At 37.9% G+C, this 17,689-nt stretch overlaps 1 protein-coding gene across 4 annotated transcripts in view; it reads right to left on the bottom strand.

Annotated features, from left to right (window-relative positions):
- The window catches only part of pcdh9 (protocadherin 9), a 205,099-nt gene that overhangs the window by 57,739 nt on the left and 129,671 nt on the right, over window positions 1–17,689 (bottom strand). For 2 of the 4 annotated variants that reach the window (XM_020712961.2, XM_011490482.3), the window contains one exon: window positions 910–1,111. In XM_020712961.2, coding sequence (XP_020568620.1) covers window positions 910–1,111 — 202 coding nt within the window. The remainder of the gene's footprint in view (window positions 1–909; window positions 1,112–17,689) is intronic. The other 2 variants (XM_020712966.2, XM_011490487.3) reach the window with 1 other exon arrangement.

The following is a 17,689-nucleotide window of genomic DNA, read 5'->3' as shown; positions in this document are numbered from 1 at the left end:
AGCAGCTTAGCTCTGCTACTCCTCCAAAAACCCTGGGACGTGTGATGCTTCCTTAATTTGTTAAAATAGTGAGTCAGAGGGCCTTCAGTTCACTCACTGACTGTAACTGCCAACTGAGACTACATCTGCTAAGTCAGAGTCTGTATGGAATCTTGCACACTCACAGTTTACACATAGAACATGTTTTTGGAGAGTGCTCTCTGCTCCACCCTCAGCAGGAAAACTGGCATCAACCTTCGGGCAATGAGCTTGATCTTTGCGCATGCCTCACCCTCTTAATGATGAAACGAGAAAACTGGGTCGGAGATGTGCTCTCCCACCAGAAATAGTGAGGAAGTTAACATCTTCAGCTGAGCACCAAGACTTCCAACTGGGAAATCATCTCTAAATAAATCAAATGAGTTTCACAAATAGGTGAGGAGCCTATGGGAGGCCCAGGTTTGCTCCTGGGAGGGATGAACAAGTCTGGATGATTAACTGAGAAATGAATGACCTGTTCACGTATCCACTACAAACCTACTTGAGCAATCAAATGACTTAAAATGAAATGATATTTGGTGTGTTGGGCTCATCATGGAGACAGATGGTGTCCTTTGTGACTGTTTACTTGGCATTTCCAAGAAACAAATTCAATATAACTTTAATTTCTTTAAAAACATTATTTCAGATAAAATTCATCTGAATTACAGAAATTTGAAATAGTACAATGATGATGAATTAGATTGTGCCTGAGAAAAGTCAACAAAATTATGTACACAAATGCCAACAGTGTTGACAAAGTGGATACCTTGTCATTTTTGCAGGACCAAACCTTAGGCATCAATGCTTTAAAGTCACAAAACTTTGAAATCTTTCAAGCAATGTGTGAGGGAAAAAAAAAAGCAAGTAAAGCAATGGGATTCAACTCACCAGAGTTGGGATCAGAGTTGCCATCAGCTTCGGTCCTCTTGTCGGGGGAGGCCTGCTCATAGAAGTCGTCCTGCGCCTGCACCAGAGGGAGAGGTTGTGTGAGGAGGGAGCCACTACCTACAGGCTCATGATCCCCGAGACCGCTGTCACTGCAGCTCTCCTGAGAGCCGTCCGGCAGGTGAAACGTGACGCGTCGCTGTGACTAGAACCAAGAGCACAAAACAGAGCCTATGATGTTAGTGCTCTGCTCTGCCCCCTCAAAATGTTTCTCTTCAAACGTTCACTCTACACTGCTCTGAACATGCTGCTCTACACACCGATAACATGTTTTTTCTAAAATATTTAAATAGTAGAAAACATCCTTTTTCCTAAATAAAGCTCTACTTTGACCTGCATCAAATAATGGTATAGGATATAGGAAGGGAGTTAGACACTAATGAGAAGTCACTTTTCACTGCACAATGACAGCATGCAATTACACACCATCTATTGTACCAACAATGAATCAACATGAAAAGTGTAAACTATTTTGTAGCTATACTATGTAATTAATGGGTAATTAATTATTGTGGTGAAATATCTAAGCCGGGTAGAGTGATCTTGTTGAATGATCGTGCGTGTCAGATCTGTGGCACGAACATTTACATTTTGATTTGTTCAGTTCACTTTGTCAATTTGTTTGTGTCTTGGCAAAGTCAGGGAGCCCCGTGGAGTTAACAGAAGCCGCCCTCAGGGTGTCCTTCTTTCTCCAACTGAGGAGACGAACCTCTACATAAACAAGTGCTTTTTAAAGCTCATGCTTACTATTCCTTCTTTTTAAATGGGTTGTGGTGTTGGAGGTGGGCGCACACACCCATCTACCTCAAAGCCACCCTGATTGAATCTCCCATTGTTAATTCCCAGTGTCTCCTCCTCGTGCTCTAATGACATTTTCCTGCGGCTTTTTCATAAGTCCAGAAACGAGCCTCAAGCTAACCTTTTGTGAGCACAGAGAGGTCCCTGCCACATCCACGCTGATGACAGACAGAGGCGGGTTTTACAGTAATTATTGGCAATAGCAAAGGTCATCCAATCTGCAGTCTAATGCAAATGACCTCATTATATGTTTTAGAGCAGCTCGAAAACATGCAGCATTCAATTAAACAGGAAAAAGCATAACAATGATTTCTTAAGGTTTGCCTTCATTGAAACTGTGTGTGGGGGGGTGGATGGATGGATGGATGGATGGATGGATGGATGGATGGATGGATGGATGGATGGATGGATGGATGGATGGATGGATGGATGGATGGATGGATGGATGGATGGATGGATGGATGGATGGATGGATGGATGGATGGATGGATAGATAGATAGATAGATAGATAGATAGATAGATAGATAGATAGATAGATAGATAGATAGATAGATAGATAGATAGATAGATAGATAGATAGATAGATAGATAGATAGATAGATAGATAGATAGATAGATAGATAGATAGATAGATAGATAGATAGATAGATAGATAGATAGATAGATTGTCAGTTGGCAATGACAACTAAAAGTCCTGGATCTTGTACAATTAAATGGATGTAAAGGTCTTGTAAGACAGAAGGAATCTAGCTAAATGTCACTGTTACCAATTATAAAGAGGTAGATGAACTGATATGGCATTTCGAATGAAGATGACAAACCAACGAGAGAAAAAGAACTCTCTAAAGAAACCTGTTTTCTTTGTATACTCATTAAGCAAAGCAGCACAAGAAGTGGGATATGCTCCATCGACACAAACCGGGTGAAAGCGAAGGGTGAGGAAAGCCTTAAAGATGACATGCTTAGCTTATCTACACTTAATTAACTGTAGCTGCACATTTTTCCTCTTCCTGCTGATGTCAAAGACGCTGGCCTTAGGCAATTTAGCTATCTATTTGTTGCCCTGAAAGTGTCAAATGCTTGTTTGATACTGATACAGAAAGCTTCTCTGCCACCTCTTGTCAGAGTTGAGGAAACAAAATCAATGAAAGCAGCACTCCCCTCTGCATGACTGTAGTGAGTCATTATGATACTGCAAAAGCCTCACAGTATTCGGGCATAAATGATCATATTTTGGAACTTCATGGGCTGAAAATAACAAGTTAAAGTTTAAAAGCTTAGACAATCAAAAGTGTTATTGGAGTATCATACCAATGTTTTGACCAAGAGAAGAGCAATCCCCTTCTTGGATCAATCACAAAGAGAAAATAAGAGCAATGATGAAACTTTCACTGCAACCTAAACAGTTTCCTTTGAAACATTTCAGTTTCTCCCTCCCATCTTAAAGTTACAGCTTTAAGTGACACTTACTTTTTAGGTATGAGAGTGTTTGTTTGTGCATGAGGTTTTTACCCGGTTAAAGCACATCTGAAGATGTTTGTATTTCTCCGTTGCTGACAGTCACTCATAGTATTATTAGCATAAGACCGGCTTAAACTATCCCTCCTGCCAGTTTACAAGATATTAGGAATTATCATGCCTGCTAACCCTTATTATCCGCTTGTTTTTATAATTTCCCTGACCAAACATGCAGACTTTAACAAACGAGAAGCCAACAGCAGCACTTTGCTGCTGGAAGGTTTTAATACCAGCAAGTTTGCAAATGATCAAGAAAAGAGTTTGCCCTTGGGTTCTAATTGAATGTTCTGCATTAAACAAAGGCAACACAACACCCAGCAAGAGAATTGTGGTTGGAAAATGAGTCAATCAGCATGTCTCCTGACAAACTCAAAAAAGATTGATAACAGTCCATTGCTGTTCAAACTACTGATAAAATTGGACAAGCTAAATTTAGGGCTGCACGATGGCGCAGTTCAAGTCCCGGCTGGGGGACTAGAAGCAGGATATCAACGGGGGATCTTTCTGTGTAGTTTGCATGTTCTCCCCGTACATGCGTGGGTTCTCTCCAGGGTCTCCGGCTTCCTCCCATCGTCCAAAAACATGCTTCATAGGTCAATTCGCAACTCTAAATTGTCCATAGGTGTGAGTGTGAATGGGTGAGTGATTGTGACCCTGCGACAGACTGGCGACCTGTCCAGGGTGTCCCCTGCCTTCGCCCACTAGTCGCCGGGATTGGCTCCGGCAGCCCCGTGACCCCGAAAGGGAAAAAACGGAAGAAGATGAATGAAAGATAAATCTATATTTAAGACCCACTCCAATGAAAATTGGGTTTTTGGTTCTTTTTACATGTTCTTGTAGCATTTTTCTCATGATGGCGGACATAATTAAGTAAAATAAAGCTCAAAATTGCATTTCTGAGTATTTCTTTATTTAAACTGTTGTGAATCACGAGCAGAAAAAAAAAAGAAGTTTGAAAAAGACTGTAGTTGTTTTGTAGAAACTACAGTTGGCGGGCCACAATCTCTATGCTCCACTCCTATTTGATGCATCCACTTGCAGACAAATAGATCCATGTACATTTTGTTTTCCCTCATCTGAGCTGTCATCTGGCTCAAAACTGCCCAGCTGGATACCTCTAATATTCCTCGCCATTTTTGTTGCACCGCTAATACTATCTTGGGGTTGTGAGGGACTGTAAGCAAGCGGTAGAGTGTAAACAAATGGATGGCAGGAAGGAAATAGGCTTACTCCACGCCAACAGTCCCGCCCCATGGGGGTTGGGGGATGACTTTTTCACCACAGGGGGACAGTCTACCAGCTGTGCCCGACTTACCGGAACCCTCTTTCTCACATACGGTAATCACTTATTAGGGTGATGGGGGAGGGGGGTCAGCCTGTGATGCACCTTGGGGGGGAGGATGTATAAAGATTAGTTGTATTGTGTACATGTTGACATGTGAACATTGTTGGGGCCAACAGGTATATTTATAACAATTGAGTGTGTGTGTGGACAAGCCCCACCCCTTTTTGATTTGTGTTACTTCTAAGCGTGACTGTAATGATTAAAAAAATTCCAGTAACTTGTTGCTTCATGCTCCTTCATGATTTTACCCCGCTTCTATAATCACCCTCCCCCCCCCACCTCCCCCCCCCCCCCCCACACACACACACACACCCTCTCTCTAACATTCTTCTCTCTTCTTCCCTCCTTTTCTTTTCCGTCCGGTCCAACAAAATTTTTTTACAAATAGGGGTTAATTCCAATATACATCTGGTATGTCAAAAGATTCATAACCGCTTTTGTAACAGTAAAATATGTTTAACACAAGAGGCCTTCAGCTATCATCTATTTGCTCAGCTGTTGGACATTATTTTAGTTTGCCTAAAAGCAGCATTTTCATATTTAAAACACCACTTTTACAGTAAATAAAAAGATGTTTATAGTGGGACTTTCAAACAGCCATTATTCATAGATGTAATTTTAAATAATGCAACACAATTTTAAAAATAGGGAACCACCTTGCTGAATTTAGTAAAAACAGGAATCTTTTTTTTTTATATATATATTGCAAAGAAACAAAAAAACAAACAAATAGAAAGTGAGAGCTTATGATGAAGAACAGGCTTTCTCTCTGCTCCCTTGTCTTTCTCCTCCTGAGACTATATGGAGCTCAGTGTGCGAGTCCAAAACAACTCCAGTGTAATTCTGGTCTCCAAATGAAAACAATATACCACTGCCTCTCGATTAGAGAGACATTTACTAGGGCGTAAGCACACAAGGGGAAATTGTGCCCTCATGCACACATATACACACAAAAAAACACACAGAAAATAATGCAACCTTCTCGGAACCACAAAAATCTTATCTATCTGCAGACTGACACCTGCGGTAAGTGAGCACTTCCCACGAGTCCATTTTTACAATCAGACCACTGGGGGAGTTCAGTCAACCAGGAAAACAAAACTCAGTGCAAGATCTCTTTTTCCATTCAGCTTTCATGCTCTTCCACTCTCTAAGACAGTAGGTGCTCTGCCATCTGCTGGTCACTTACAAAATTACATTGTGTGTTCCTCTTTGTGATCTAACAAGCTTTTTTAATTGTGGTTTACTTTTTAACTATTTTCTAAAATCTGTCGTACACTTACGCAGAGCTGTTCTAAACTTAGGAAGAAAAAAAATGACGATAATGCATTATAAAAACATGACATGACAGGCAGTATGTTCTCACTTTTATGTTTCATCATGTTTTCAGAATGTGTATCTATAAGTATTAGATTTCCTCCCCTGCAGTTCTGACAAGCTGTGGCATCGCATAAAACATCAAATCTAGTATCGCATTTGCTGCTGACTAATGCTGCCACCTCTCAACATAACCTTTGGATTTTCTTTAGGCTCATCAGAAATAGGCAGTACAGTATCAGTCAAACTGTTTCACTGGCATAAACGCTGTGAAAAATGACATTTTCAAAATTTGAAACAGGTGGAGATAAAAAAGATTTCCCAAACGTGTTTCTTTAGGTAATACTTAAATGGAAAGTGACATAAATCACAATCTCCCTGTCCTTGATTCTGACTCCAATACTGACGTGCTCTGCTCCTGCTGCCTCTCCAGAGTCCATGCGCTTTTTTGAATCCAGCCTTTTTAACATTAAATCATCCAATGACAGTTTCTGTAAGGAATCTGCATTGTGCCACATCCACAACCAAGAATGATCAATGGGTCTTTTTTGCCTTCTGGTTTACTACAATAGCAAAACTTAATGTTCACAAAGACGAGAGGTCTTAAACCACGTCTGACCCATTTATCAAATTGCAAACTCAGTGGAAAGTAAGTTGTCTTGCACGTACATATCTTTGTCTGTTTTTTGTGTGCTTGTGAGCTCTGTGTCTAACAAGGATGTGCATCATGTTTTTCATTTAGACAACACCGGCTTAGCATGTGACTACTTTCACACTCCATCATGTTCACTCTTTCTAAGTTAAGTGTTCTTATGGAGATTTATAGATGAAGCATGCAGATTGCAAGTTTATTTATATATCAATTTACCGTCTGATTCGCATCAGAAGTTTTTTTTTTCTTTCTTTTTTTGTTGTGTTCCAAAGGAAAAGCATAAATCAGTGTGCAGTCATACAATATGTTTGTCTTCAGACTTTGAGTCTCAAGCGTCATCTTTCACGGATGACAGGTGTCGTGCCAAACCTCCCCTTGATTGTGCCTTCAAAGTCAACTTTGCTTTCTTTTTCTCTTTTCTCTTTTTCCTTTTACTAATATAAACATCCCATTGCCTTTCCACAGTTTCTTACCACTGCTGCAGTCTTCTAATTTGTGGATAACATGATAGTGATTTGCAACATAAAATGTTTTCATACAAAAGAAATGGGAAACAAAGAAATGTAATTTCCTTGAAATATTGCAGCCATGAAATGGACAAACAAAACAGAAAGTAGGCTGCACTGTCATTGTTTCAGTGAGATTATTCTCTGTGCATCAACTAAATTGGCTACATGTCTTTTCTTTGGTTTTCTTTTTATTTGATAAATATTTACTTGGCAGAACTACAATGATTTTTTTGAAAACTGTCTTACATAAACATATATTTTGTTCAATAATTAACCACAAACAAAGAATAAAACATATTCATAGAAAAGTGTGTGCAACACCCACTTTTTATAAAAAAGCTAAAAAGAGATTAACCAAGACGAACATAACATACTGTTATCTTAGAATTTATAAGAGCAAATATGCAAACCACATAAAAGAAAAGTGACCGGCAAATCAAAAGTAGTTCTCAAAAGGCTGACAGATAAAAAGTACACAATTAAATTTTTTAAATTTTCATGAATGAAGGGTTAAAAAATATCCATTGAAAAGCATTAGACCACAAGCTTTCAAGCCAATTTCCAGAAGATTCTGAAATGTTTTTTGTTTTTTTTGTTTATTAGAATATACAAATTTTTCTGACTAGAAATCTTTGAAGATGAAATGTCTCATTTTAAGCAAGGAAAAGCCAGTTAGACAGAATGTATCAAGTTGAAACTTGTTAACATCATAATAAGATGTGTAATGTATGTCCACATGCGACCCTGTTTTAAACCTCATTCTTGTGGTTGACCCGTACAGGTGCTGCAGGTTTTTTGGTCTTGAGGGAAACGCACATTTTCTTATAGTTTACTATACAATGCTGTTGTATAGTGCCCTTACACCATACTAGTCGTTGGTAAAGCATCAGTCCTAACTGCCCTTATGGCAAGATACGGGCTGTTTACTGGCGAAACTGGGCAAACCTGTACAGGTATTGCACGGCAGAATTAGCATGTGGACAGCACTTACAGGCCCCTTGCAAAGGCCACAGAATGAGGGAGGGGGTAAAAAAACCCAGAAAATTCCAGATGGATCTCACATACTTCACATTTACTTAACTTTTGTGTTGTGTTTACTATAAGCTGTTGCTCGCAGCATGACCACAGAAAAAATATGCATGAACAATTTTGCTCTATGGGCTCACTGAAAGGTCAACGACCTTGCTATTTTGTGCAGCCCACTTGCACACCCCAACCTGCACCCCCAAACAGATTTGACCATGTTTTTGCCCATAGATGGCCCATATCTAGGTGGCAATAAGGCAGTTGTGACTAAGCAAAAGCCATTAACCAACCAAGCAAGTTAAAATAGTATTTCTGGAAACTAAAGTTATGCTTGAAATTCTTAAATATAACCCTGTTTATCAGTTTCTCTTTGTTTTGTTTCTGTTAAAAAATCTGTAAAAATATTTTGCTTCAAGTTAACTTCAAAAGGGACCTTAAGTCAAACTGCCGCAGCTTGCTCGCAAATAGACAACTAACTGGTTCTGACACAGCGTAGCAGGCAACATAAAAAATACATAGCCTACATTTTAGAGGCATGTCTGCTCATTGTAACTCTATCTAACTACCTTACATACACAAATCGTCGTCATGGTCACTTTAGTCTGGATCACATTTTACACTTGCAGTCTTAGAAAACAGCAAGTGGTTCACTTAACGAAATAGACTTCTTTGGAGGTTGTACTTCCATCTAAACTTAATGTCATCTAACACCAACTGAGGCTCGACGCCGACATCTTAGACTCATCGAATCTTTTTATCCCTTCTCCCCTGCAGTGAACTCTTCCCCTTTTTGATGGAGGTTTCACCACCCTCTCTGTCTGCATCGCATACTAACTTTAGTGAGCTGTTAAATCAGCTGACTTGGTTGAGTGAGAAGTGTGACACAGTTGTATTTCAACCAGCTTCTCTTCGTGCCTTAAAGCGATGCTGAAGAAACCTGTGCAACTGCCACAGAGTGTTAGCTACAAAGTTAACCACCACTGACTCACTCCTCAGTTCCTCCCTCTGCCGACATCCAGAACCGTAAAATGAAAGACACAGCAGTTCTTCTCCATGCACGTCTCCTGCATCAGGAAGAAGGATTTGACACAGAGACAGTTAACTACAGAGCACAGAGGGCTAGGCTCTGAGCGCTGAACGGGGAAACTTGATGTGTTTATGAGTTACAGTGCATGTGATCTTAGTGCTGCGCTCAGACTGTACACAGTACAATGAGCTTACTGCTCTATACCATCTGCTTCTTATTTATTTTCATCAAATGCTCGAGATCTACATTGGTGTCAATAACAACATGAATTAGAATTTAAAAAGGCAGTTAGAAACAAAGAAATTGTTTCTGTTGCTAGAAACTCTGCACGTCTATGTGTATCTATGCAAACCGTCTCATGCTCAGATGCAGTTCATGATGCATCACGTCCTGCAATCCTATTAGCTGTCATGAAGAAGTATTTGTGATTTCATTACGTCAAATAGGTACAGAAGCACACATTTGTTTAGTCTGATCCTTGTTTATCTTGTGGAAATAATGGCTATTTACACAACTGTGATTATACAGCTTTGAGGGATCAAGTGTGAATCGATGCAGCAGGAAAGTCTGGTTGACTCTGGCAACCAGCCTTCCAACTTCTTATGCAAGTATTTACAGATTGGGCAACTTAAAAAAAAATTAATATATTTTTGTCCTTGAAAAAGGGAAATAATTTAAAAACATACATTATCCACGGGTAAAAGGTAGATAGACAAAATTTTACTTTTCTTGCCACTTTTATCTGAACAACAGTTTTAGAGTGAGGGTCTGTGTTTACTGTGCCTTGAGTTATTTTATGTTGAAAATATAACATTATTTTCCACGTTTAAATTTAACAAATGTGTTCATTTTAATACTTTCTTGTCCGTACTTTCTTTCCCACCTATTATCCATCTCTTTTCACTGACATTTACAGAACCATCAACATCAATTGCTGCAGCAAGTTTACAAAAATAATCATTTCATGGACAATGCATAATCATATATGATCTCCTTGTGAAATTTTAGCCCAGTTGGGGTCTGAGCTTTTAGGAGGCAGGTGGCTGAGAAGACCAGATTTATTCTATAGTGATGGAATCAACTTCATGCTGATGGCAACTCTAAATCAACTTCTAACACTCATTTAAAGTGAAACAGAGCCTTTAATGTATTCCTGCGGCATTGGTTGATTGAACTTTCCCTCTTCCATTGCCTTTAAGCAATTTAATGCTTTTTGGCTTTGTCAACAATTTTTTTTCCCTCATAATGTCATATTTTTTAATTATCCAAATAACTGATAAAATTGTGGGTGGGAAAAGTCATAGTACCATGGCATAATGACTTTGTAGTAGTTATGATATTCTTTTTTTTTTGGTTTTGCATGCCTTAAATTAAATGTGAATGAACATTTAAATACAAACTAGGTTTCTAGCTCTAGCAAGTGTAATGCCTTTTTGACTCAGGACATTGTTGTGCAGTTACCTTTCTCTCTCTTGCTGATTGCTGGACAAGCAATATATATATATATATATATATATATATATATATATATATATATATATATATATATATATATATATATATATATATATATATATATATATATATATATATATATATACTTAAAAATGTTGTCAATCCACTGCAGAACAGCATAATGGATCATTTGCAGTGATAAAGTAAAAAATGCCCAGAATCAGACTCATTCCCTTGAAAGACAACAAGGACAGACACTGTGTAAGAACCAACTGCTGATCCCACATCCGACTTCAAAATGTAACATTATCACAAATGTGGTGAGTCCATCTGCAGACATGTAGAAGGGCCCATTGATAGGGAAAAATATATTTTATGATACCATCTTTTTAAAAGCCTAGAAAATGGGCTGAGAAGCTACTCCTCTTAGCTGAACCTACATCAGTGTGAACAGGGAGACCGCAAAGGTGAGATGTGGGAACAAGTTACAGCTTTCTGTCTTATCCAATGGCTTCACATTTAATATTATTAAACAAAGATTAAACAATCAAAAATAATTTGATAGTTTGTACGTTTAAAATATGACATGCCTGTTAAAAAAGAAATATTTTCTGTGCATTGCACAGTCAAATCAGCACTAGTCCAACAATGCCTGAAATAGACACCATGGGACCATATCCAAATGTTCTCGGCTGGTCTTGTCATTGTCATGGAACTTGTCATTTCAGTATCCCAGAAAATGGTGGAGACCTTGTTACAGAATGGAAAATTGTGCTTTCTGACATGTGATTAGCATTGTCATAGCAAGTATTGCCATGCAGACCATGACATTTTCCTAATGTTGTTACCTTGGCTTAAAATAACTGTGACGGAAATGCAGCATATGGAACATAATGCTTTCAGTGTTCATAACTGTGCAGCAACAGTGGGTCATTTAAAGATTAGTGGTTGTCAATGTTTTTCAGTTTAGATGAAGTATTTCACTTCTTCTCAATGTTCTTTTAAAATTATTATTATAATTTTGTAGACTTAAATTGATTTTAGGGGGGTTAAAGAAGACATACATGTTTGGTTGTTATTTGTGACTACTTGCTTTAAGGTTCGCCACAGTGAATCACCCCATAATACATGTATGTGATTTGGCTTTGGTTTTAGAGTGGATGCCATTCCTGACTCATCTTTCCGCATTTACTGGACTTGGGACCAGCTTATGGAAACATTCGAAAGTGCCCCCATATGGCTGCAAGGATCACGGCTATCATCCAAGAACTAACAAATCCAGTCCTGCTTAGTCTTTTTGCTCAGATGAGATAAGCCGTGTCCAGGCAGCCACAGCTGCACATTTTATTACTGTTACTGACATGTTGCATTTTTTAAACTGTTTAATTTTGAACCTGCAAAAACTATTTGCCAATAAGTAGGCTTTTGAACCAAATACATGCTTAACCCTTGTGCTATCCTAGGCACTTTAACATTGGGAGTTGGGTCATCTAGACCCACTAGACAGTGCGCTGAACCTTTTTTCTTCAATGATTTGTGATCTTCACTGGTGTCCACGGATTACATGAAATCTTTCCACCTTTATCCACCTTTGTCATGGTAGGAATAACACGTCAATGTAAAGGTGGGGTCATAGGATAGCACAAGGATTAAGAGTCCAAGCATAAAATGTATTCTATTATTATTGTAACATAATAGATATTCCATTCATTATTATTGATAATTTTTCCCCTTTTTTTCATATAATAGAAATGGTAAAGGATGTTTACTTCTGCACTTGCCTATCTTCCTCAAAGACCCAAGGCGCTTTTTCCCAGTCACAGTCCCATTCACCCACGCACACACAGTCACATACTGACGGCGGCTCTGCTGCCTCACACTAGCGCCAACCTATAACCACCTGGAGGTTCACTGTCTTGCCCAAGGACACATGGTGGGAACTGAAGATGCCTTCTTCTGATCAGGGGTTCACCGCTCTACTTCTGCACCATGGCTGCCCCCCCCCATTCATTGAAATGTTGAGCAACTTGACAATGTTAGGCCATAAGGCAGGAAATAGTCACACTTTCAAACATACAATAGATGGTACTTGGGATACTTGGGACAAAAATATTCACAAACAAATAACAATATTCCTTAATGTTATCCAATCTCGAATAGAAAAAGCCTTTGTCCTGCTTGTTTTGTTGCTTAAGAGCCACCAGTTTTCAAATTAAGGCAAACTGGTATAAAGCATTACAACAGACAAAGACCACCCAGAGAGGATTTGTTTTATTTTTATGTGGAAGTCTGCATGTTTGTAATTTTACTAAACTGTGGAAAAGAAAAGAAAAAATGACCAAAAAAAAAAAGACTTTAAAACTCTATTTCAATGGAACCCACCATTTATTATAAACAGGTATATAAAAACTGTACGAACTAACTACTGTAGGTATTGTTCTATTTGCTTTGTATAGAGAGATCTACTAAAATATTTAGGGTACTCTGTTTTGGTAACTGTATAAATAAAGGGTAATGAGTGGAATGAGTGTCTTTCTATTTATTCTTCTGTTCTGTAAGATTTATGAGACTGAGAGATAAATCTCTTTATGTTGAGGTTTACTTTTACGAATTAGCAGAACCACCATAATTTGGATTCCTGAAGACAGTAATGACATCCTTTTGCTGTCATTTCACATTTCACTGCTACAAGAGATCTTACATATGTATTAAAGAGTAGACTAAAGTAAGTTATTTTTTTCCAGTTTTGGAGCTGGCTCTAAATATTTATAACTGCTTTCACAAGACTTCCTTTGCGGAACCAAAAAGTCTCTCCACTGTGGTTACAGCTATGTCTTCCCTGCACACTTAGTTGGTGTAAATCTTTCAAGTTTAGTCATGATCTGGTAAACACAGGATCAAAAGGAGCAAACACAGCAAAGCTGCTCTCAGACATGTCTGAAACTTGTACATCTCAGTAACAACTCTTTTGTACAACCTCCTTTTTGTCTGACACTGTTGTGGTGTCTCAACCATTCTTTAAAATGGATAAGGTGTACATTTTTGGATCAATCAGTGTCAAGTTCACTAAAAACTGGCTTATTATGTTCCAGCTTTCTGTTTTGCTTTCTTTCCTGTTCATCTGCCCTATTCTCTGTGCATATTTTGTTACCCACTGAGCTACAGTGTTTGTAATCTGATTATTTCAGTTGTAATACCAGATGTTCTGGATTCCTACTTAGAATGTTTAAGAAAGAAGTTGCTTACTTGCATTTCTAGAGCAGTGTTTTTCAACCTTTTTTGAGCCAAGGCACACTTTATCCATGACAAAATCCCACGGCTCACCAGCATCCAAAAATTAAAAAAGAGAAACTCTATAGTCTGTATTGATGTACAGTCCCTCCACAATCTCAATCTCAATGCATTTTTGTGATAATTGTGGCAAAAAAAAAAATGGAAGTTGCAGCTGTTTATTTCTAAAAGATGTAATAAAAGTTAAGTTTGTTTTTCGTAATAATTTTCAACTAAATTATTTGACAATTTACCCTCCAGGTTTTTTAACATGCAATTTTATGTACTTCACAGAAAAACAAATATATTCTTTCTAAATAGTAATTTTTATTTTATGTTGGTGCAAAGGCAACTGTAATTTTTGAACAATTATATGATCACAATATGTTTGATAAATTTCTACGGTGGCCCAGAAGGGTCACAACACAACACATTAACTTTATACACAACACACTAACTTTACACACAACACATTAACTTTACACACAACACATTAACTTTATACACAACACACTAACTTTACACACAACACACTAACTTTACACACAACACATTAACTTTACACACAACACATTAACTTAACACACAACACATTAACTTAACACACAACACATTAACTCACAACACAACACAATAGCTCACAACACAACACATTAACTCACAACACAACACATTAACTCACAACACAACACATTAACTTACAACACAATAACTCACAACACAACACATTAACTCACAACACAACACAATAACTCACAACACAACACATTAACTCACAACACAACACATTAACTCATGGCCCAGAAGGGTCACAACACAACACATTAACTTACCTCACAACACATAAACTCACAACGGAAGTAAAGCAGCAATTGAAGTGCTTTTATTCTGAAATTTATACTGGGCTGAGCAGCTAACTACCTAACAGAAAGTAATGTCACAGTGAGCTGTGGAGGGAGCATGTTATTGCTACAAGAGAAGCTAGCAGCAGTGTTGCCAGAAACTTTGTCTTTACTACGGTTCTCCTTCCTCTAAACACACACAATATGAACACACACTCCTCCCTCCGCTCTGACACCCCCCTCTGTCGCTGCACGCGCGCTCCTCTCCTTTTTTCCACTCCGTCCTGTGTGTGCGTGTGTGTTGGGGACTGCACGTGCCTGTGTGAGAGGACGGAGCGGAAAAAAGGAGAGGAGAGGAGCGCGCGTGCAGCTCCCTCCACAGCTCACTGTGACATTACTTTCTGTTAGGTAGTTAGCTGCTCAGCCCAGTAGAAATTTCAGAATAAAAGCACTTCAATTGCTGCTTTACTTCCGTTGTGAGTTTATGTGTTGTGAGGTAAGTTAATGTGTTGTGTTGTGACCCTTCTGGGCCATGAGTTAATGTGCTGTGTTGTGAGTTAATGTGTTGTGTTGTGAGTTATTGTGTTGTGTTGTGAGTTATTGTGTTATGTTGTGAGTTAATGTGTTGTGTGTTAAGTTAATGTCTTGTGTGTAAAGTTAATGTGTTGTGTGTAAAGTTAATCTGTTGTGTGTAAAGTTAGTGTGTTGTGTGTAAAGTTATTGTGTTGTGTGTAAAGTTAATGTGTTGTGTGTAAAGTTAATGTGTTGTGTGTAAAGTTAGTGTGTTGTGTATAAAGTTAATGTGTTGTGTTGTGACCCTTCTGGGCCACTGTAAATTTCACACACAAAAAAACTAACCAAGATTATATTTATGTTTTCTGTAGCTTTTTTCTTTTGTCTTAATCAAAGATGAAGTCTTTAAAAACTTTAACAAAAACATTTTATTTCTTTTTAGATTTTTGAATTGTTTCAATTTAGTTCAACTGTGTTTGTTGGCCACTTCACCTTAATCCTGTTTCTTAAATGTTGTTTTTACTTCTTCAGTTTAACATATAAAATAATCCAGACATTATTAGAAAAGTGTTTCAGTTAAAAAGATGACTTGGACCAAACTCTCGGATGTTTGGCTGTTAATAAACACTAACCTTGAAGGAGAACTAAACCGTTGACCTCTGATTTCAACAAGAAGATTTAAAAAATGTTTGATGTGTGTTCGTTGTAGTTTCAAGACATTTAACAAGGAAGACTCATTTTACGCTGAGACGCTGTCACTTTAACCCTATGCATCATGGGAGATGTAGTGTGAAAACAGACGCTGATGGCAGACAGACTCGCTTCTCTGAGCTTCATTGTTTTGTTCTCTTGTTCCACAGTCTGACATCGGATCCCGCGGAAAGCTGCACCACTAAAGACGAGCTTTACATGTTATTTTTGTTGGATCTAAACGACTTTATGAGCAGAATCGGAACAAGGAAGTGAGGACTTTAATCGCTTCGTATTGGTCAGAATGTTGACGTATGATTAAACCTCCAAGAATGATTGGTGGAGACAGTTGAAGGGGCGGGACTTTTCCGATACAGAGCTGAAGCTGCGGATAAATCGCGGTACCGCCATTCTCATCAAAGTGTCTTTAATAAAATCAAATAAACAGAAAGAAAAAAGTATTTTACGATCTTTCACATTCATAGTGTTTTATCAGGTACTGTTTGGATGAACACAGAGCTGATATCCTGGAGATGGAAAATATTTCTAGATCAGTAAATTTGGGTAATTGCCCACGGCTCACCTGACCATATCTCAAGGTACACTAGTGTGCCGCAACACACTGGTTGAAAAGCACTGTTCTAGAGGTAGACAAGGGCATTATTATAGTGCCAATTGAGTTACTTCCGGGCTTTTGTTTAATTTCTAAAGGTCATCTGAAAGTAACAAAACAACAGTTTTTAAATGTTACACTTTAAAATTTAGAATTAAGCTTTCTATTTGTTTTATCAGTAATTAAAATATATATATATATATATATATATATATATATATATATATATATATATATATATATATATACGTAGTAACTTATGGTAGAATGCAATATACCAGGATATTGTGTAAATGCTTTCAACTTTTTGATGAAAAAGGTTGAAAGCTTTGGTGGCCAAGAAAAAGAAGACAACAGAAATACAAATTAGAGTTGTCTAAGTAAAAGTAAGTATTTATTTTGGATGTAGTTTGATTCAGGTCTTTTCAACTTTCTCTAAATATATTTTCTTGCTTGATTTTTCAGTCAATAAAGCATATTCCTTACAAACCCCACAAGGTTAACAAATGGTGTTTTCTTATGTTTTAGTATTTTTTGTTGTTTTTCTCTATCAAACTGAAAACAAAAAAATCAAGGTTAAAAATGTTCATATCATGGATTTATTAAAAAAATATTTTTTTGTGAGGTGTGATGTCAACCCTGTGAGTCAGGTGAGAATGAGCTAACAGGAAAACTGTTCTCAAACTCAGTATTTCACTGATTGCATTGACAAACAGAGACAATATAAAAGACTGTGTAGGTCACAGATAGATAATTCAATACAGGAGCATCTGTGCATGTCACAAGTTTGTAAAAAAGTAGCTGTCAGCACTGTCAAAGGAGTTGTGCGCAATGACAAGATGAGGAGAGATCACACTCGAAACACCTTCGGATTGTCTGCATGGACGCTCTGGAGAAGAACAGGACGAGTGTGTACCATTTCTGTGTCATCTATACAGTTAGCTGTCAGTTTGGAACTTGTGTTATTTGAGTTGTGGCTTGTGTTTCCATATGTCTGAGGACCTTTATTTCCACTGTGCTGAGCAGATCCACTGATATTTTAGAAACAGGACAAAAAAAGAATTGTCAGATTGCGAAGAAATGAAGGTTGCTTTCGGTATGATTCAATCTAAAATTGATTTTGTTTTTACCTAATAACTGTCAGAAA

Source organism: Oryzias latipes, chromosome 3, assembly GCF_002234675.1.
Source record: "Oryzias latipes chromosome 3, ASM223467v1".
In the NCBI taxonomy this organism is placed as follows: domain Eukaryota; kingdom Metazoa; phylum Chordata; class Actinopteri; order Beloniformes; family Adrianichthyidae; genus Oryzias; species Oryzias latipes.
The sequence above is the reverse complement of the archived record's forward strand: the minus strand, read 5'-3'. Positions and strand labels throughout refer to the sequence as shown.